At 50.2% G+C, this 21,168-nt stretch overlaps 2 protein-coding genes across 3 annotated transcripts in view; both read right to left on the bottom strand.

Moving 5' to 3' along the window:
* The window catches only part of GCN1 (GCN1 activator of EIF2AK4), a 54,100-nt gene extending 38,941 nt beyond the window's left edge, over positions 1 to 15,159 (bottom strand). The window contains exons 1-12 of one of the 2 annotated variants that reach the window (XM_043439186.1): positions 15,057 to 15,159; positions 10,087 to 10,189; positions 7,247 to 7,310; positions 6,632 to 6,763; positions 6,026 to 6,134; positions 3,217 to 3,315; positions 2,991 to 3,125; positions 2,150 to 2,218; positions 1,913 to 2,021; positions 1,241 to 1,315; positions 868 to 996; positions 176 to 226 (exon numbers count right to left, since the gene is read on the bottom strand). In XM_043439186.1, coding sequence (XP_043295121.1) covers positions 176 to 226; positions 868 to 996; positions 1,241 to 1,315; positions 1,913 to 2,021; positions 2,150 to 2,218; positions 2,991 to 3,125; positions 3,217 to 3,315; positions 6,026 to 6,134; positions 6,632 to 6,763; positions 7,247 to 7,310; positions 10,087 to 10,189; positions 15,057 to 15,074 — 1,093 coding nt within the window. In that variant the 5' untranslated portion in view covers positions 15,075 to 15,159. The remainder of the gene's footprint in view (positions 1 to 175; positions 227 to 867; positions 997 to 1,240; positions 1,316 to 1,912; positions 2,022 to 2,149; positions 2,219 to 2,990; positions 3,126 to 3,216; positions 3,316 to 6,025; positions 6,135 to 6,631; positions 6,764 to 7,246; positions 7,311 to 10,086; positions 10,190 to 15,056) is intronic. The other variant, XM_043439177.1, reaches the window with a different exon arrangement.
* Positions 15,160 to 16,341: 1,182 nt separating this feature from the next.
* Positions 16,342 to 20,420, bottom strand: RPLP0 (ribosomal protein lateral stalk subunit P0). The gene is made up of 8 exons (XM_043439164.1): positions 20,367 to 20,420; positions 20,007 to 20,108; positions 18,886 to 19,061; positions 18,719 to 18,806; positions 18,435 to 18,581; positions 18,142 to 18,327; positions 17,167 to 17,307; positions 16,342 to 16,577 (listed from the first exon to the last, which is right to left on the bottom strand). The coding sequence occupies exons 2-8, from the start codon at positions 20,058 to 20,060 to the stop codon at positions 16,413 to 16,415; spliced, it is 957 nt and encodes a 318-aa protein (XP_043295099.1). The 5' UTR covers positions 20,061 to 20,108; positions 20,367 to 20,420; the 3' UTR covers positions 16,342 to 16,412.
* Between the last annotated feature and the right edge of the window lie 748 nt (positions 20,421 to 21,168).

Genomic DNA, 21,168 nt, shown 5'->3' with positions numbered 1-21,168 from the left:
GGCCATCACTGACCCTCCCTCAATCTCCCATCAGAAGTCCTGCCTTTTACAGAAGCCAGGGTGGGACATCCCAGACCGTCAGAGATGTCAGGACCTGACGGATTCGCCGCACCCGACGGGCAGGGTGACCCTCAGCTACAACCACACTGCGTGACCCCGCAGAGAAGTTCTCTACCTGAGAGGACGCTCATCTTCTGGGCTACAATAGTTAGCTTCCCCTCCGAGCCTGAGAGGAGAGAGGGCAAAGATTCAGAATTCACATCTGCCACCTTTCCCAAAGGGGTGAACAAGGTAGTCACGTGTGTGACATCAAGACACGCCAGGGGACTTCACTGGTGGTCCAGTAGCTAAGACGCCGTGCTCCCAATGCAGGGGGCCTGACTTCGATCCCTGGTAGGGAACAAGATCCCACAGGCCAAGTGATGTGGCCAAAAAAGGAAAAAAGAGAGAAAGAAAGATACAGTTTCTGATTCCAAAAGCAGAGCCTCTTTATCATGAAGTTGGGTTTAAAACCACAATTATTGGGTTTTTTTTTCCTAAGTAAGTAAACATGTTCTTGCAGAAAATGTGACGAACAGAAAAAAAAAATCTAAAAATCACCCGTCTAAGAATATTACTTATATTTTTGTGTGTTTTTCTCTATTTTTTAACCTATGTGCACAAAAACACCTATACTTAACCTATGTGCACAAAAACATCTATACGGTATGGATGAGATCACTCCCACCCACACCACTCTGCCTGTGCTTCCATTCACACTGCTGACACAAGAAAACTCAGAGCACCGAGCTCCCATCAGGCCCCGGCACCCAGGGAGCACCAGAGACCACACCTCAGCCACCCCCGTGTCGGGAAAGGCGAGCCCACCTCCAAGGATAGCAAACAGGTGCCTGGCCAGGGCTTCCATCGCCGAGGAGTCACTGCACTGGCGGGCCAGGTTCCGCAGCGCCAGCACGGCTTCGTCCATCAGGCGAGAGCTGTTGGACTTCAGCTGGCCTGGACACAGAGAGCCGCTGCTCAGAGCTGAGTAGCCAGGCTCTCGTCTTTCTCTTCCTGGCTCCCAACTCATCCATCCTGGCTCTGCATTCTCATGATCAAGGATCTCAGGAAAGAAACTCCCAACAACTGTAGTTTATTTCTAAATGGAGCTGTCTCGTTCCCCTTCTTCTACAATTGGGACAAGTGCAACCAAAAACCCAAGGTGTCATTCGAGGGGCGGGAGAGGCGTCAGGACACTCACCAGCCAGTCCTTTCCCGATGTCCAGGGCATACTGGCTGAGATCAAGAGTCACTGCTGCCAGCAGACTGGAGATAGCTGAGGGGGACAGAAAGCACACATCATGTTGACCTCGGAGGGAAAATGCCCGTTTCTGCCCGACCCCCCAGCCAATGCTCAGGCCCGCTGTCCAGCCACATGGAACATGACCACTCTTCACCTCTGTATAGTCACACCTTTGTCCCTCCACTCTGCTGTAAAGCTGTACACTGCCCCATCCCAACAGCAAAAGTCCATGCCCCCAACACTCCACCTACACCTCTTACCAAGATAAAAAGCGACAGAGACTCAACTCTCACATCCTAGGGTTTCAAATGCCACCATGCACCAAGGTCAACCTGTCTAGAGCAGAGGTTCTTAACCTGGTTTCCAGAAGGTTCTCAGACCTCTAAAAATGTACGTGTGCAGCATTTTCAGTGGGTACACTTCCACGCATTCTTTCAGCAAGAGGGCCCATTACTTTCAACACACTCTCGAAAGGGTCCCAAATCTCCTTCTCGAGGGGCCCAACGAGGTACACAGTGAATACACTCCCCTACACACCCCCCATAAACACTGCCTGTTGCCAAGCAGCTGAGATCTGGCTCATTGGGTGACGTGATCTCCCTCCCACCATCCTGGCCGGCAGCTACCTACTTTCAATGACATTCTCTGGACTCCTCAGTAACGACTTCTGTATGGTGGGCAGGACCAGATCCTTAAACTCCGAGTGGGACATGTACCGGAGCAGAGGGGTGCAGTTATCCTGCCAAGAGAAAGGGGTCAGGTGCCCGGCCCTCATGGCAACAGACCGAGAATAAAGGATGGCTCCGAACCACAGAATTTAAAAGGGGATTTAGCTAGACGGACAAGGAAAGGCCACCTCTCACTCACCAACAGATACTTTTGAGGCTTCACTTTGCTCATCAGGATGTTCTTCACATAAAAGTCCAGCAGGGCACTCTGGGGAAGAGAGAGACCTGTCAGACCCTGACGCTCTGAGGTCCCTCTTGTGTGAGCGCTTCTGAACAGTACCAATCAGGGCCCCAAACGTCATGGAGTCAAGCATGGAAATGCCAGTGTCCCCGCCATTCCCCAATGAAAAGCCCTCCATAGCTTTCCAGGCCCCTGGCGTGGCTCACAGGCCTGCCGGCTCCTCTCTCACCCAGGCAGCCACGTGCCACCCACATTCCGGCCCACACACTGCTCTCTCTGCCCCAAATGCCCTTCCTTGCCTCTTGGCCTTGTTAACACCTCTTCATCCTTTAAGTTCCTTCCTTAGAGACGTGTTGCCTGACCCACAGCCTGAGACAGGTTCCCGCCACAGAGTATCACAGCCTCTTGCACAGTTCCTTTTGTAGCGTGTCTCACAGAGATGACAAAATGCCACTCTGCCTAACAGCGGCCTCCTCAGACTCAGCCCCACCCAGGCAGGGATCACGGCCCCCTCGCTCACTGCTGCACCCCCAACACCTGGCACAGAGCTTGGCACAAGGCAGCTGCTTGGGGGTGAGTGACTCAGCGACAGCACAAACAGGCAAATCAGCATCCCAGTAACTGCGCAGGGCCCACCGCCAGCCAGAACCAGAGAGGAAACGCTCCCGCTCCTCACACACCACTGCGAAAGGCCGGGGTCTCGGGAGCGAAAACCAGCCACCTCCAGATGAGGCCAGCGGCCGGGGCCACCAGGGGAAAACGCGTTCCCCCGCTCCGTGCCCAGCCAGCGCCCACTTGCCTTGTGCTGGCTGACCACGTCCATCTCCTTGTGGCTCGTGCAGAACTGCACCAGCAGCCCCAGCATACCCGCATAGCTCTGGTTGGGCTCCAGGCTGAGAATGGCTGACAAGTACTGTTCCACCAGCCCAGGGTTCTGAGGAGGAACGGGGAGGGCAGGGGCATCAGATGGCAGTGGGGGTGCAGAGAGGAAGCACTGCCCGCCACCCGCCGCAGCCTCTGGTCACCTCTCTCCACAGCTTGGTGAGCTTCTTCACGGCACCGTCCACGGCGTGCTTGTGGGAGCCGCCCAGCACCTCCAGCAGGAGCAGGCACTGCACCTCCACCTGTGGGGACAGGGGCGCTCAGGTCCGGACGGAAAACGGGAGCCAAGCACCCGTGGCCCTCACAGCCTGCCCAAGGCCTCCGTCAGGCCCACCGGCCGGAACCTGAGGTCATCCCCGCAAGGCCTCTCCCACCCGACTCCAGCCAGACCCTCTTGCCTCCACCCCCCGGCCCCCGACTCAGCCCGTCCCAGAATTACATCTGTTCACTCAAGCACTTCGTAAGTAAGGATCTGCTGAACACCTACTATGAGTGAGACAATGAAAACACCGGGAGAATAAGACAGATACAGTCCTTGCTTTCATGTACCTCACAGTCCAGAGGGAAAAAGAGATACTAAACAAATAAAACACACAAATGAACACATAATTACAACAAGGGAAGTGCCATGTGGAAAAAGGGTAAGAGTCTTGTTTCATGTATTTCTTCATCTGCCTTGACTATCTCCTCATTAATTCCCAGGCAGTGAGAGCTGATGAAACGGCAGGCACTACGCCTCTGTGGATACAGAAGTCAAGACCGATAGGCTGACCCTGCCTGCAGGGAGCTCACTGTCCAATCCAGAGTGGAGCACGTAACAGGTGCTCGGTTAACAAGCCTCGGAGACCGGATGGGCCACAAGCACCTGAGGTCACTGGTGAGCGCTGTGGACTGCCACCCTGAGAAAGAGGGCATGCTTAAGTAGTCGGCCGACTTCCATCTGTATGTGTACAAAGTGGGAGGTGCACAAGGTCATTCACGGCAACGCTTTTTATGATGAGAGGCTGTAAACAACGTAAATGGTCATCAACGGGGGACTGGTTATATACCATGGTACATCCACTCAAAGGATTAGTAACAGTCGTAAAGAATGAGAAGCTCTTTATATAATACTCTGGAACAAATTCTAAATCTGGTTAAAGAAAAAAACACAAGATGAGAGAAAAAGATTATATGTATGCTATCATTTGTATAAAAAAATCTACCTAGTTACATACACAGGGAATATCTTTACCTATACAAGGAACTAGTTCTAGTGGGGGACCGAGATGCCTAGAGAAGGGGTGGGAAGGAAATTGGTGTATCGTTTGACATTTGTTGAATATTGAACTTTTTTAAAAAAATTATTATTAAAATAGTTTTTTAAGCTTGCTAACATCTCATTCAGAGCTATACTGCTGTTCCTTCTTCCTGAAATGCTCTAACCCTTCATCTGGGCATGGCTTCTTCTTTCATGTCCCTCATGTCTCTGCTCAAACGGTACCTATTCCAGAGGCCTCCCTCCCACCATTAGCATCCGCCGTCTCTCCATCCTCCTGCCTGCTCTTATCACTCATCTGCGTCCAGCCTCTCCCCAGGGCTGTAAGCTGTGAGAAAGCACGGTCCTCTCCCTTGTCCTCTGCTTCAGCCTCAGCTCCGCCAACAGCACCCGGCACACAGGGGCCCTCAACAAATACCTCAGCGACCGAATGAACTGCCACCTATGTGTAGAGTCAACATCAGCAACAAGCAAAGGAAAAACCCAGATTCAAGACCCAGAGAAAACCACCCTGGTCTCAAGCTCTTGATGCATCCTGTCCCATAAACATAACACGACAGGGTGGACCCCTCCAGCTCACTGACCCACAAGCACACTGACTCACCTCGGGTAACGGTTATGAGAAGTCCCTGGAGACGCACCAATGAGGGGGCCCGTGAGATCAGCCATCTTATAAGAAGACCTTTTGGTGACAATGGAACCTACACTCCAAAGGTGGGTTTGGAGTGCATCCACTACTTGTGACGTCTCAGTGTCCTTATCCTCCTGTCAGCTGCTGATGGCCGATCTACGGTCACCCCCACAGGTGTGCAGGACAAGCCCCCAGGGGTGAGCCCTCAATGAGTCTTATGAGCTGGCTGTGTCTGGCAGAGGTGCTGAAGGTTTTCTAATGCCACGTGTTCACCTGCACAGCTCTCTCTAAGTTTCCACAGCCCTTCCACACCTCTTCTGGGCCCATCTTCATGACAACTCTTTGAGGTGGATGGGTGGGTGGTACTTGTTCCCATTTTCACAACAATGGGAAATGGACTCAGAAACTAAGTTAAGTACTTGGCCAAATCTCAAGGCCAAGAATCAAATCCACACCAAGATCCTCAGACTCCTTTTTGTTAAAACCGTGACACCTCTCCTCTTGCCCTCCACTAAGCATATCGAGACACTCAAGAGAACCTTCCAACCTGGCCTGTGGGGCCATCTCTGGTTAGCAGACATGCTGAAAGGCGAGGAAGGAAAATGGGAGGAGCAGGCATAGAACACGGAGGAGAGAATTCAAGGATCAAAGCACAGGGCAAGAATCCCACTCCATTAGCCAGTTCAGCACTGAAATCCAAACACAGGGAAAGGAAGGATTAGTCAGAAAAAACCAGAATGATTTACAGTGTTTTCTGGTTTTCAGTTTTTTGGCTGTCTTCCCTACTCTGGCCTGTCAGGAAGGCAGGAAGCGCGTCTCTCTCGCTCATCCCTGTGTTTCAGGTCCCTGGGTCTAGCCCACACCTGATCCAGGAAAGCTCACAGATATCTGACAAGTAGATGAGTGTTATGCTGCCCTCACGCCCATCCACCAAAGTCACACACCTGAGGGTAACTCTAAGCGCCCGGTCACCTGGCCCTGAGGAGAGCACTGGCCAGAGAAGGTGCTTAAACACATCCCAACCCTGTGCAGGGAGCCAACTCCAAAGACACGGGGAACCTACCAGTTTGTTCCAGATGTCTCCTTGCCGCTTGGCTCTCGAGGGAAAGACAATGCGCACCAGCAAGCCGGTCCAGGACAGGGCCAGCAAGGCGGCCGAGCCGCTGCTCTTACTGGGAGGGGAGTGGAGCAGAGGCGAGAGGTCAGAGCAGTGGCCTCTACCTGAAGACAAGGCTCCCCGCAGGGCCCTGCCTGGCACATAGGACCCTCCACTGACCTATGACTGGACGGACCCAGACACTGGCTCTCCACAAACCACCTGTGACAGCTCAGGACAAGGAGTGCCGAGCCCCGACCTCTCAGCGCTCACAACTATAAAATCCGAAGGATGGTTTCCCGCCTTTAGGGCCTGGCGGGGTGGCGGAGGCGGCATTTGGTTTCTCCTTAAAATGGCCTTGCTGCCCCTAGTTTCCCAACCCTGCTCCCCAGGAAAGCGGTCTCCCTGGGGGGCCTGACATCCTGGCTTCTCCCTCCATCTGGAAGGCAGACCGCTGGCGCCCCCCAGGGCTGCAAAGGGGGAAGAGGCGGGCGTGGCCACCCCAGCTGGTCTGCAGGGGCTCCTCCCGAGAAGGACTCCGGAGCCCCGGGCGCCACCAGCTTCCCCTCTTACCTGGGGACGCCTGCTTTGGAGCCAATGCCCGAGGACTGCAGAGAGTGCAAAAGGTTCTTGGCAGTGGCTTCGGGCTGGGCCTCGGCCAGCTGCTGGATGGCTGCCTGCAGGGCCCGGCGCGAGGCTGCATCCCTGGGGAAGGGGCGAAGGCCAAGATGAACACATGGACCCGGGGCAGGGGGCTTCTGCCAAGCCCCGTCTTTCCAGGAAAACTACATCGCACTTATTCCAGCCCGTCACAGACAATGGGATTTGGAAGTGACTGGATAAATCTACCTCATCCCAGAGTTCTGGAAGCAACTAACAAGGCCCAAGGAACCTTAAGGCTGTACGGGCAACATCTACATTTACAGAACACTTACTACAGGGCTCAAATGAAGCCGAGTGGCTTTCACATGCACGACAAGTGAAAGCGCAGAGTGAGCAAGGACTTCACACGAACCACCACGAAAGCATGATCCCTAGTCCACAGAGGAGGAAACTGAGGCACAGACAGGTTCAGCAACTTGCCCAGGACACAGGCAGTCTGGCTCCAAAGCCTGGGCTCTAACCACTGCCCTCTACCACCTCTCCGCACAAAGTGCTCTGGACACTGGGCTGTTGGCCGGGACTCGCCTGTATCGATGCAGGGTCAAGCAGAAGAGTTTGCAGAGGCCTTTCACAGCTCCCTCCGGCAGATCTAAAACCAGAGATCACACAGGGGTTAGTCAATAAGCACTATCGACACTTCCTGGGCACTGGCCCAGGAATCACACCACCCAACACTGAGCTCACGAGGCTCAGGCCCTGCTCGCAGCACTCGACACACATTAACTCAGTTCCTGTAAGGTGGGTCCTGAGGCTGAGCCCAGTTTTAAGAAGAAACCAAGGCAGAGAAAACGAAGCAGGCCAGTCGAAAGAGAAGCTGGTGGAACAACGGTACTCAGTAATGGAGAGCCAACCTGTGATGGTTCTGCAGGCCAGGCTGAAGCCCAAGGATGAAGGGAGGAGGGTCTGATGGGGGAAATGGAAGCTGAGTGTCAGACAAACCAGCAAGCAGGAGGCTCATGAAGGGTTCGCATGGGCCCCCGAGTGATGGGGGAGCAATGGAGGAGGAGCACAGACCCAGCTCCCCCAGTGCCCTGAGCCTGGCACTGGCCCACCTGATTTGAGAACGTCTCAGTAACTGAGGAAGAGTGACTGGGGCCAGGAACAGGTTGTGGCTAAGAGCTTCCCCAATGGCTCAGCAGGTAAAAAAATCTGCCTGCAATGCAGAAGACACAGGAGACGTGGGTTTGATCCCTGGGTTGGGAAGATCCCCTGGAGAAGGAAATGGCAACTCACTCCAGTATTCTTCCCAGAAAAATCCCATGGAGAGGAGCCTGGGGGGCAGTAGTCCAATGGGTCGCAAAGAGTCAGACGTGACCGAGCGACTAAGCACAGCAGAGAACAGCAGTTAGTAAGCGCTAAGAGACGCCGGGGCTGCCAAGAGCCAGGCACTGTCCCTACATGTCGCACTCCCTCCTGCTCTCACCCTGAGGGAGGCACGGCCTTACTATCTCCACACTCAACGCAAGGAAGCAGGCTCACAGCTGAAGGGACCTGGACCGGGTCCCGCAGCCTGCAGGCAGCAGACCCATGGCCAGAACACAGAGCCCGTCACCTCCCACTGCACTGAGGGCCTGTGACTGGCAGGGCCAGGCCCAGCAAAGCCGCCTCGCTAGCCTCAGGCTTCAGGTTCAGGGAGGCAGGGCTGAGGAGAGCACCAGACCGCGGGGCCAGGCGGGGCTGAGCCGGGCTGGGCACTGCCTCCAGGGTCTGACGGCCTCTGAAGAGGCCTTCCAGCTCGTCCCACCTTGGATGAACCCACCTGGGGACCTGGGACTCTACACAAGGAGAGGCCAGAATAACTATCACTACACAATGACTCCACAGACTCCGAAAACGAGCAAAGTGAGAACTAACGATTTCAGGTGGCGAGTTCGCTTTCCCCCAAAGACCTGCACATCAAAGGCTAGCAAACATTTTACAAATATGATTCACCGTGAACTGTAGAATTTCAGGGTGACTGGGGAGTAAAATCACCTGGAAAGGCCTGAGTAGTTCATAAACTTCACCTATACGGGTTGAACTCCTTACTCCACAAACGGGGGAGGAAAGGGTGGTACTTGGCAGCTACTTAGCACGGAGTCAGCATTAGGGTTAGGGCGGACAGCCAGCGTCTGTCATGTGGCAGCCTTTTTTAACTAGAACCCTGCTGAGAAATGACCAGAAGGACTTCTGAAGGTGCCATAAACTCATGCACTAAAGCTTTGATACACAGCAGGATCTCTCAGAAGCTCACGAACAGCAATTTACTTAATTTACACACAACTTTAACAAGCTTGGGTATGTAACCAGGCGACAGTAGATCAGAAGCAGCAAATGAGAGTATGGGTGAGACAGTGGTAGGAAAAAGGCTCTTTCCTAACAAGAAGTGAAAGCTGACAGAATCGGAGACCCAACTCTATACCACCACGGTTCTCAAACTGCAGCAAACATGGGAATCAGCTGGGGAGCTTGTTAAAACACAGGTGCTGGGCTCTACCCCCAGAGTTTTCATGAATCTGCATCTCTGGGGGTGCAGCTGAGATTCTGTATCTCAAACAAGTTCTCAGGCGATGCCTATACTGCTGGTCTGGGGACCACATTTGAGAAAAACACACCAAAAGGGAACTAAAAAACTAACGAGGATTTTATAGCACAGGGAACGCTGCTCAATTTTATGTGGCAGCCTGAATTGGGGGGAGTTCTGGGGAGAGTGGATATGTGTACATGCATGGCTGAGTCCCTTCACTGTCCACCTGAAACCATCACAGCACTGTTAATCGGCTATACCCCAACACAAAATTAAAAGATAAAAAAACCAACTCATGAAGATTTATTGGTTGAAGGCAAACTAGTCTTATACACACCCCCATAGTTTGCCATACGAGCCCTCAGTTATGGTACAGAATCAGAATAACTACATGCGCTCAGCATTTCCCAAAATGTGCTGCCCAGACTCTGAATAGGATTTCAGCAAAAAAGAGGTTCAAGGAAACACCGGATTAAAAGGTGACAACTCCCAAACTTAGATGATCTTGGAATCCTTCGCTAGCCAATCACTAGTTACCATCTTGCTGATTTTCATGGAACGCTGGGAAAAACAGTGCCTCCAGTCATTAAAAAAAAAAAGTTTTTGCATCTAATAAATTACTTAAGAAAAACTGTTGGCATCGATTACAATTATTTCCAGTCAAAATGGTTAAAACTGTTAAAAGCTTTGGCACCTAGAAGGATAAACTCTCCACCAACCCAACTGTTTCAATGCACATTTATAACAAGCAAATATAGACAGTGAAGACAGAAGTTGCTGGAAGCGGGGAAAAGGCCATGGTTCTAAACAGAGAGCCCGACTTAGTCTGAAATGGAATCAGTGACGTGGAAATAAATACCTTTTCCAGCAACACACTTCCCCAGCTCACTGAGGATCTCCCTCCGTTCCTTCACGCTGGCTGTTGTGACCTTCCCTGCAAAACGCTTCAGTGTCTCAGAAACCTGCAAAGACCAAGCCCACAGAGAAAATGCCACAGTCAGACTCCAACACGTCAGCGGGGAGTGAGAGGGAGGGCCGTGCAGGACTCAGAGAGGCTCCTCTAACCCAGGGCTTCTCAATCTCCACTTTGGGGGCTGACTTTCACTCCTGACTTTGGGGGCTGCATAATTCTTGGTTGTGGGGGCTGCCTTTACACCCCGGAGGATCTTGAGCAGTGCTCCTGGCCTCTACCCACTGGACCCCAGTAGCAGCACACCACCCTCCCACCACAGTGAGGCAATCCCAGCTGCTTCCAGGCATTGTCAAACGCCTCCTGGGGGACAAAATCACCCCCAGTTGAGATGCAGTGCTTCTAACCCAACCAGTCAGCCACTCAGTTAAACTTAAACTTTGGACAAAAAGAGGCAAGGCCTAAGGCAAAAACCTCAAGACAGAAAACATCCTTTCTGGAACTTTCCTGGTGGTCCCATGGCTAAGACTCCACGCTCCCAATGCAGGGGCCCTGGGTTCAATCCCTGGTCAGGGAACTAGAGCCCACATGCCACAACTAAGATTCAGCTCAGTCAAATAAGTAAATATGTATTTTTTAAAAAAGAAAGAAAAAATATCCTTTCCAAACTAAGCCAAATATAGGGAGGGCCTACTACGTGCCTGGTATGTTCCCTTTATATTATCTCTTATAAGCCTTCTGTAAGGAGGAGTATCCGGGCAAGTCATAAGCACAGTTGGCTAAAGGGTAAAAGGTTAAGAAACTGAATCCCAGCTCGGTCTCCTACCGGCTGTGGAAACTCAGTCAAATTATGTCATCTGCTTGACCTTCAGGTTCCCCATCTATTCAATGTAGGAAACAGCACCTACCTCATGACTGTTACGGGGAATAAATGAGAGAGTGTATGCAGAGCATGACTCTCACTCCGAGCACAAAATCAGGTACTCCTAACCAGCAAGCCTTCAAGACAGGCATCATATTCCCCATTTTCCGGGTGATGAAGAAACCGACTCCCAGAGGGGAAGCCACTCCTCAGACCGGAGTCGAGAGCCACAGCACCTGCATTTCTGAAACTAAACCTGAAACCAGCAAGTGCAGAAACTGATGCGAACAAGTCCTTAGCTGTCCACCACCATCCATGTTACAACTGCCTCCCTTGCACAGGGAGAGAGCATAAGACCTGGAAAGAGGGGCGGTTTGCAAATACTCCTGAAAATCTGCTCCTGAACAATATTCCACAGCGGTATTCCCCAGTGTTTCTGGCACCCGAGACTGGTTTTGCGGAAGACAATTTTTCCACGGACTGGGGAGGCAGGGGGGAATGATTTGGGGATGATTTGAGCACATTATATTTACTGTGCACTTTATTTCTGTTGTTACAACATCAGCTCCACCTCAGACCATCAGGCTTTAGATACCGGAGGGTGGGGACCTGTGTTCTACAGGCTACAAAGCAGGCAGGTCAAGGATACGAGCAGTAGAGTGGGCATAGTAAGACCCAAGTGACCAACTCCTGCCCTCTTTTTCTTCTGAGGGTATTTGACACACAGGCCCTATTAGAAGAGTAAGACTTAAGGGTGCATAGAGAAGTAAAATAATGCCGAGTTCCTCTTATAGTTAAACCTTTGCCACAATTCTATCAGTAATGAATAAAATCATGTGCAAAACTCCATCTTCTACATAAAGGATCTGTTTACTGTCTTCTGCTCTTATAGCCATTCATGCATATAATTAAAGAGTCAAAAAGTTCTGGGAGGTTTGCTCTAAAAACCAGTCCCATGCCCTCACACACAAGCACAAACTCTTTCACCAACACTGGCTGATTACTTCGGTAATTATTCCTCAAGTTTCGTAATATACATTAGTCCAGTAATTCAGTGTTTACTTTACATGCAACTAGTATTCAACTTCCGTTTAATGAACTATGTTTGCTCTCTTGCACGGCTTTTTAAAATTAACCCTGGAGTTGAATAATGAGCCCTTCATTCTCTCCACTCTGAGCTTGCCTTGTTTTATCTGTTCTAATTAACCATTCAATCCCCCAGTGTGCCCTGTGTCTAAATCTCAACACACTGATGCAGATCATGCAGTCTGACCAAATTCTACCTTCCCGAAGAGGTCTCTCCCAGTTTTCTGAGCTGTCCTGATTTGGTGTGTGATGACTACAGCTAGGATGCAGTTTATCACCCTGAGAATGTACTCTTTTGTGTGCCTGGGTGAACCATACACTCCATCTTGTGAAGTCCTTGCAGGTTTGAAAATGTTCTGACCTCCTACCTGAAGTTTGTCTGAATACAGAATGTTAGATTGAAATTTTCCTTCAGAATACTGAAGACTTTTCTCCACTGAGTTCTAGCATTCAGTATTGCTGGGAACCCCCATGCCATTCTGATTCTCGATCCTTTGTCTGAGATCTGATTTTTCCCCCCCCGGAAGTTTCTAAGATCTTTTTGTATCCAAGGTTCTAAAAGCTGGGACTTTCCCGGAGGTCCAGAGGTTAAGAATCTGCCTTCCAATGCAGGCAACTAAGCCCACGCACCTCAACTAGAAAGCCCACATGCCACAACGAAAAGATCTCACATGCCGCAAATAAGAGCCGATGCAGCCATAAATAAAATATAAAAATAAAGAAGAAAATTTTTTTTTAAAAATAGAAAAAATTGGATTTCACATTAATGTGCTCTGTCGTGAGTCTGCTTTCATCCATTGTGCTGAGCATTTTTTATTTGAAAACGCACGCTTCGGTTCAGGGAAAGCATCTTTAATTATTTTGTTGATGATTTCTGTGGATACTGGACCTCCGACACTTTTGTGTGGTCCTGTTTTACACACTCCAGAGGAAAACTTCCAGCCTTTTGCCAAGATGGAGAAAGAAAGCTGGGGTTCTGAAGGCATGTGAACAGGGCTTTCAACCAATCCTCCTAACTTAGACCCTCCCCACTCACCCTCACATCCAGGGGTTAGCGGATGCCACCAATTCCCACCTATCAGAGACTCTACAATGTAAACCAGGTTGGTTCTCAGCTTTCCGAACTGCTGGCTTAAGATCCTTTACCTCGCCTCACTTTATAGCTTCCAAAAGTTTGCTGCTGTTGTCTGCTCCCCATTCTCTCAAGTCTTTTTTTTTTTTCAACTGTTTACTAGTTTCAGTAATGCTGGAGGAGATAGCAAATTTAGATGCATCTTTATATATATAATCCACCCTGTACCTGAAATTCCCACATAGTTGTTTTTCCATGCTAATGTTAAATTCCTGGCTACAGTCTCTCCCCCAAAGATGAAAGGGCATTTCAGGTACAAGGCTCTTCTTTTTCTTAATCAGAAAATGAATGTCACCCACTTGGGACCCTGTCAAAACAAAAGTGAGGAAGAGCACACTAATATCCTTCAGAGAAGTCATTTGTTGGTTGAAATCAGAGGCAAAGAGCTTAAAAAGTTCACAGGTTTCTCTCTAGGGTAACACTGTCCAGAAGCACTTTCTGTGATGATGGAAATGTTCTTTTCCACTGTTCAATGCAGCAGTAACCAGCCACATACAGCTACCCAGGCACTGAAATGTGGCTAGTGCAACCGAAGAACTGAATTTTTAATTTCATTTAATTTTAACTAACCTAAGTAGCTAGTTGGCTGTTAATTAACTGGTTACTATACTGAACAACACAGCACTAGAGAGATTTTTTTTTTTTTTAATATTTATTTATTTGGCTGTGTCAGGTCTTAGTTGTGGCACAGGGAGCACCCAGGCTCAGTTCCCCCAAAGCATGTGGGATCTTAGTTCCCGGACCAGGGACTGAACCTGTGTCCCCTGCACTGGCAGGAGTATTTAACCACTGGAGCACCAGTTAAGTCCCAAGAAGTGTTTGCTTTTTTCATTTGAGTTTTAATGTTACACATTCAGCATGTATTCTCCCAAACCCTTTCAAAATACCCAACAGACTATGCCTTTCTTTCCAGGATCCATCACAATAAACTGAACAAATTACCAGTCCCTCCCGTGCACAGGAAACTCACAATATACACATTCTGAATAATGAAGTTAAGGGCTCACTCTATGGTTTCAGGGCCTTCACATCAAAATCAATACAGCTCCTTACCCAGACACCCAAGTGAGCCAAGCTGTCATTTTGAGACCTGTTTCATTTCCCATAACATTGTCTTTTCTCTCTAAAACACTCACAACTACAAAGGAGGCTGGGGTGGAGGAAAAAAGTTTCCCCCCACAACACCCAAGGTGACAAGACTCTTCCCAAGTTATGATAGCTCTTTTATCTAACGCTGGACCTAATAATAACCACCAACTTACTTGAAGCCCTACTTTATTTCATTGATTCCTCACAACGATCCTACAAGACAGGTTATTAGTTTAGCCCCATTGTATGGATGAAAAGACCGAGACTTGACAGGATTAAGAAATGTGCCCGGCGTCTTAGAGAAACTGATCAACCAGCACTCAAACTCAGATCCGTACGAATCCAAACACTCTGCTTTAAGTCCCTGTGCATAGTAGATATCCTAAAAATATTTGCTGAATATAAAGTTTTAAGGCATAGTTGGCGCTGGCCGAGGTTCATGCTGGAGGGCTTCGGAGAAATGGAGCAGACTCTGAAACGGGAACTGTGGCAACTTAAGGATCAAGAAGGGCCCGCTGAAGCCGAGGCCGGAGTCCGACTCGTCGAGACCACGGCCAGTCGGCGCCGCCTGGGCCGAGAACCAGGACGAACCCGGGCCCGTGAGGGGTTGGCCCGAAGTGCCCCCGGGACCGCGCCCTCCGCAGTCGCCGCCCCCTAACCTCCTAGGGCAGCTGCACCAGCGGTCCGACCCGACCGCCGCCGTTCGCGCCCAGTAGCTGACCGCGTTGGCCTCGCAGTCGCCCGCCTTACCTGCGTGTCCGCCGCCATCCTGCCGGCGCTGACTCCGGAACCGCTTCCGGAGCGCTTCCGGGTCACAGCGCGGGCCCACGCGGCAGGGCGAGGCCGGGAGCCCTCCCGGGCCCGGGGCCTGGCGCCCCCGGGCGGGACGGCGGTCGCCGCGGGCCGGGCTTTGACTCAGGCAGCCGGAGTGGGTATCTGAGGGATACCGGGGACTATCAAGGCCTGCCAAGGGCGCGCTTTTAGACCCCCGGGTCCCAAGGCCCTTCTCAGGCCAGCCTCGTGGAAGACGAGGGTCCCTACAGCTCCGACCCACGTGTGCGCAGGCAGGTCCGGCCCAGGTACCCCCACGTGGGCCTCTCCTATGTGAAGACCGTTTTACTTTTAAGTGTGGCCTACTTGTTTGCTAGAGGGGTTTCCTTGATGACAGGGGCTGAACTCACTAACAGGCAGGCAGCGAACTCGTGTCTTATCCCGTTGTTTGTACCCCAGCAGCAGACTATGTTAGAAGATTCTGGAGCTGTGGGAGGAAGCTGCCCAAGGGCAATTCCTTAAACCAAGGCCACAGGGTAGGAGGCTGGGGCTAGTTTAAATTTTATTCTGTATGCAAACCTGACAACTCTACCTACTTTAATATGGTCCGCACAGATCAGTCCGTCTCTGATGTTAGCAATGTCCGGGTGCGCGCATGCTCAGTGGCTAAGCAACTCTTTGCAGGTAGATTGAATTGTAGCAGACTTGTAGCAGGCCAGGCTCCTGTCTGTGGCATTTTCCAGGCAATACTAGAATGGGTTGTCATTTCCTCCTCCCAGGGCATCTCCCAGACCCAGGGAGATGCAGGCAGATTCTTTACTGCTCAGCCACCTGGGGCGCCCCTTTGGACTTCTGAGACTTGGATACAACCAGCACTTACCTCAGTACAGAATGTTATGATTCACAACACCTATAGGACATTTTCTCTCCTTAAATAACGGTGGCCACTAAATTGGACCACCACCCAGTCTGAAACACCCTGGCAGCACACATCTTATCTCAGTTATGACACTAATCCTACTTATATTATCTTAGAGTGACCCAGGTTTGTGGCCTGATGGTCATGGAGACAAATTTCAGTTTAATAAACATATAGTTAACACTGGGTAGAGGCAAAGTATAGGATGCTAGGAGAGCAATGTGTCACTTACAAAGAGGACGCCCAAATGTCAATTTCAAATCAAGCTGATTTTACCATGCCTTTGGTTTCTAGCATACAGCACTAACATAACCTTCAAATGCACAAAATGAAAAGCTCAGAGACTCGTAAGAGAAGTAAGCCTTTATTTTCTCATTTCACAAATTATGCTGGCCAGGTTGGCTGCTTTCTGGTGATCAGTCAAAGAGACCGAATCCCATATCCTCGTCCGACTCCTCCGACTCCTCCTTTGCTTCAACCTTGGCTGGGGCTGCGGTGGCGGCGGCAGGGGCAGCAGTGGTGGCAGCAGCCACGGGGGCAGCAGCCACAAATGCGGATGGATCAGCCAAGAAGGCCTTGACCTAAAGCAAGGGGAAAGTTCATGGTCAAAAGGGTCATCTGACCACCCCTACTACCCACAACCCTTCAGCCTCTGCAGAGATCTAGGTTTAAGGGCCCACTTCCATGTCAGTGAAGCCTTCCTCTGAAGTAACCAGGCTTGGTAACAGCTTGGGTACAGCCTGGTGAGCTCAGGCCCGGCTCTTACCCATTAAACTATCCCTGCTTTAAATCTCTTATAATTTCTAAAATAGAGGATCATCTCCCCTGCCTCCCAACTTTAAGCAGACAATTGACACTCTGTAGCCAAAGGTTTCACACTTAAAAGACTGAACCAACTGCAGATCAAAACTCAAAAAAAAAAAAAGGGAAAAAAATTTCCAGAACACAAAACTTGAATTTGCTGTACTGTAGCAATTATTTACACTCAAGTTACATTGTATTTATAACCATTTACATAGCATTCAAACTGGATTAGGTATTGTAAATAACCTAGAAATGATGTAACCTAACTAACACCATTATATAACAGACTTGAGCACTCATGGATTTTCGTATCCATGATGGAGGCACAACTATATTCTTGCTGTGGTCCCGGTGGGTTCTTTGTACCTTTTCAGCAAGTGGGAAGGTGTAATCAGTCTCCACAGACAAAGCCAGGACCCGCTTGTACCCATTGATGATAGAATGGGGTACAGATGCAACAGTCGGGTAACCAATCTGCAGGCATACACTGGCAACATTGCGGACACCCTGTGGAAGGAAGGGAAAAAATTCACTTTTAGATCTTTAGGTGTGATGTCTTAGGAGACAATGAAGCAAAGCTCAGCAGCACCCAAGATTTGCTCAGTTAGTATCTCAGTCTCACATAGGACACTTCACCTCACACACCAAATGCTTCTGGCAGTGAAATTCAGACCCAGTTTAATTTACAAATGCTTTCTACCCTTATTCTCAACAAGGGTGTTCCCTATACCATCACGACGGTATTTACTTCAAAAGCCACGGTTTTGTAAAAATATATAGTCACGGCGCTGAGAAAAACGTTAGTTCCAGATGTGAATTTCATCCACTACTTAGATTTCCAAAAGTAACCAGAGTTAAGAGTATATGTAATTACAATTGTCTATTTGTCCAAGAAAAAAAGAATTATATATCCCATCACTTTATTTAAGACAGTGTATTAGTGACAAAAACTAAGCAAGACTAAGGATGGACTGAGAGTCCATTCTCCCAAGACAGTAGGGTACTTGGCAACACTTGTGTATTAGTTACCTCATTTTCCTCATCCCTCTTTTGACTCACTGACACTCAAACTCACATCGTATTGCAGGTCCTAAAATGACAGCCCTTACTGTGTGCCCAGCACTGTTCCAAGGCCTTACACTCATTAATTCATTAGCTCTTCAATGATCCTATATTGACATTGACATTGCCATTTTAAGGATGAGGAAACTGAGGTACAGATTAAACAATTATTCCTGGTTATTACACTGCTAGTCAGCTGCATTGCCAAGATCCAGCTGAAGCCAGACAAGCTCTGACTATTAATGAGAAGGGAAGGGCCTGTAATGGGCCCTTGGGTACCTCCAGGAAGCGGGAATGCAGAGTTTCCTCTGTGATGTCAAGCACTTCAGGGTTGTAGATGCTGCCATTGTCGAACACCTGCTGGATGACCAGCCCGAAGGAGAAGGGGGAGATGTTCAGCATGTTCAGCAGTGTGGCTTCGCTGGCGCCCACCTTGTCTCCAGTCTTAATCAGCTGCACATCGCTCTGAAGAACAAGGGAGTTGGCAGTTAACCCCTGGGCGTCCAGCAGGTCCGAGGCCACTGAGCCCCCGCTGCTGGCCTGGCTAGCACTGGCAAGCCAGGGCCACTCACCAGGATTTCAATGGTGCCCCTGGAGATCTTGGTGGTGATGCCTAAAGCCTGGAAGAAGGAGGTCTTCTCGGGCCCCAGACCGGTGTTCTGGGCCGGCACAGTGACTTCACACGGTGCTATGGCACCAGCACGGGCGGCAGCTGGCACCTGAGCAAAGGAGAAAAAAAAAAGGTGAACAATGAGATGTCTTCTTTCCAGACACAACCTGAGATCGGTCAGTTTTGTTGCTTTTCAGGAGCCAAAATAATGATAAGGTCACTCCAGTCAACCTGATTCTCCCTTACCTTGTTGGCCAGCAGCATGTCCCTGATCTCAGTAAGGTCCTCCTTGGTGAACACGAAGCCCACGTTCCCCCGGATGTGAGGCAACAGTCTGCAAAGAGAAGTTTACGGGAGAAGGTCACTTTTCAGCACCGCTCCTCTCCAGGAGAAGGGAGGATAAAGACACTGACTTCTCCAGAGCTGGGTTGTTTTCCAGATGCCCTCGGATGGCCTTGCGCATCATCGTGTTCTTGCCCATCAGCACCACCGCCTTCCCGCGGAGAGACATGCGGATCTGCTGCATCTGCTTGGAGCCCACGTTGTCTGCTCCCACAATGAAGCATTTTGGATAATCATCCAGAAGTTGCTACAGAAACGAGCCAAAAACAAGCAGTGTTTGACAGGAGGAAAGACAGGAAAAGGTCAATAGAAAGCAAAGCCCGCAATCACCAGCTTCTATCTCACTCCCTCTCCTCTAAGCTTTTGAAATAACATAGAGATTGGGACAGTTCCTCCTGCTATCGGCCACCTGAGTTAACACCAGATTTGTCAAAAATTTGTTTGTTGAGTATAAACGGTGACCATTTCTACAGTAAATTAAAAAAAAAAAATTATAACTTTTGCTCTTTCCCCCATTATGAGGCATGTTTGATTCACTAAATGACTGCCTTAACAATTGTTCCAAGTAAAGTCAGATTTACAGCAATCAAAATACAACATAAAGGAAGTACAATGAAACAGTAACTTGTAGGACCTAGGTTGTGTGTATATAATCATTTTACAAAGTTGTTTGTTAAACTGAAAACTTGCACGATAAATGAGGAAGAACGCAAAGAACTAAACTCCACAACACATCCTAAGGCTTGAAGAGCCACGTGATTAGCATTTCTGGCCAGGGAAGACCCAACTCAAGGCCATCTAAATGAAAGAACTCACATAGTTTCTTGACTGAGAGGCTCTAAATAGGCAACAACTTGCTCCATTATGAGTCACTCATCACCTCAGACTTTCTCAAAGATGGAGACAGGGCAGTAAAATCAGGACGAGTGCTATTTGGACCCGACAGACTTGGGCTTGAATGCTCTTTCCCTTAAGAGCCACTTCACCTGCCTGAGTCTGTTTATCTGTAACACTGGGAGGGGAAAGGGCATGATCTCGGGAAATTGTGAAAATTAAATAAAATGTGCCTAAAACGACCTAATGTGGTAGCTAGCGAGTAGGCCTTCAGTACATGGCAGCTGACTGTTCCCTTAGTGCCTGGGCCCGAGGCAGCACGGAGGGCGGCTGGGGCCTACCCCACCACCAAACTTACGATGATCTTAAGGAAGTAGTTGGACTTCCAGGTCGCCCTGTCTTCCCTGGGCATCACGGCGGTGCGTCAGGGATTGCCACGCAGGGTTTAAAGACGATGTCACTGAGGAGAGAAAAGGAGCTCAAGCCACCCCGACACGCGTCCCCACGGCACGGCGGGCCCCAAGCCCAAGGCACACGCGGAGTAGGCCACGCGCGGGCGCCCGCCGCCCCGAGCCGGGGCTGCAGCTGCCGCGGCAGCCGCCGCCGCGCCCCCAAACCAAACAGGTCGGACCCCGCGGTGCCCAAGAGCCCCCAAAAGAACCCCCAAGGACCCCATCCTTCCCGCCACAGTTGCCGGTGCGACCACAAACAGACGAACCTCACACGAGGACGCCTGGCGAGAGAAGGGCCGCGAGCCGGCGGGCATCTTTTATAGATGAGCGAAGCAGCCAATCAGAAGCCACGGGCAGAGCCCTCCGCCTATTGGCTGGCGCCAACGTCTGTCTGAAGAAATCGGATAGATGCAGGCAGCCATTGGGTGATATCCCTGCCACTCCAACCAACAGGAAGCTGCTTTTAAACGAGGTAGTTAAGGAGGGCACTGCTGTGTCCTGGAGGCGCTTTCTCAGAGCTGCTGCCCTCTGCCGGGTTGGAGGCGCTGCCGTGTAGAGTTAACGTTTGCAAGCTGAGCTCACGTTTCCTTTGGTCACCTGGCCAAGTCGCAACTACAGAGAATGACGTTGAGAAAGAACTCTCATGCTTTAGAAACAGGATGGTCTCTCGTCTCCTCTACAGCTTGTTCTCCCTCCTATCGAAACAAAGGGATCCTTTAAACCTAAGTCGGATCACTTCCTCATCTGCTCGCAATACTTTGGAGTCTCCCCATTTCCCTGCCAGTAAAAAACCTAAAAAGAAAATGGCCTACAAGGCTCTACACGATCTGTTCCCCACCTCCACCCCATCATCTCATCTCCGATTTGCCTACTGACTCAGTTCCTCCCAACTGGGTGACGCTCCCATTTCAGGGCTCATGCAATCTCTATTCCCTCTTCCTAGAAGGCTTCTTGCTGATATCCACACCTCCATCGCTTCTTGCCTCAGTGATCACCTGCTGGAGGCCTACCCCAATTGCCGTATTCAGAATTACCCCAAAAACCACTCCCACTTCCCTCTTCCTCCGG

Source organism: Cervus canadensis, chromosome 1 (assembly GCF_019320065.1).
Source record: "Cervus canadensis isolate Bull #8, Minnesota chromosome 1, ASM1932006v1, whole genome shotgun sequence".
Taxonomy (NCBI): Eukaryota; Metazoa; Chordata; class Mammalia; order Artiodactyla; family Cervidae; genus Cervus; species Cervus canadensis.
This window is presented reverse-complemented; position numbering and strand designations above follow the sequence as displayed.

Coding starts and splice junctions, on each gene's coding strand:
- RPLP0 (XM_043439164.1), bottom strand. CDS start 20,060: ATGCCCAGGGAAGACAGGGCGACCTGGAAGTCCAACTACTTCCTTAAG. Junction 18,807..18,885: donor AACAACCCAGCTCTGGAGAA/GTCAGTGTCTTT, acceptor TTCTCTTTGCAG/ACTGTTGCCTCACATCCGGG. Junction 18,328..18,434: donor GGGGCACCATTGAAATCCTG/GTGAGTGGCCCT, acceptor CTTGTTCTTCAG/AGCGATGTGCAGCTGATTAA.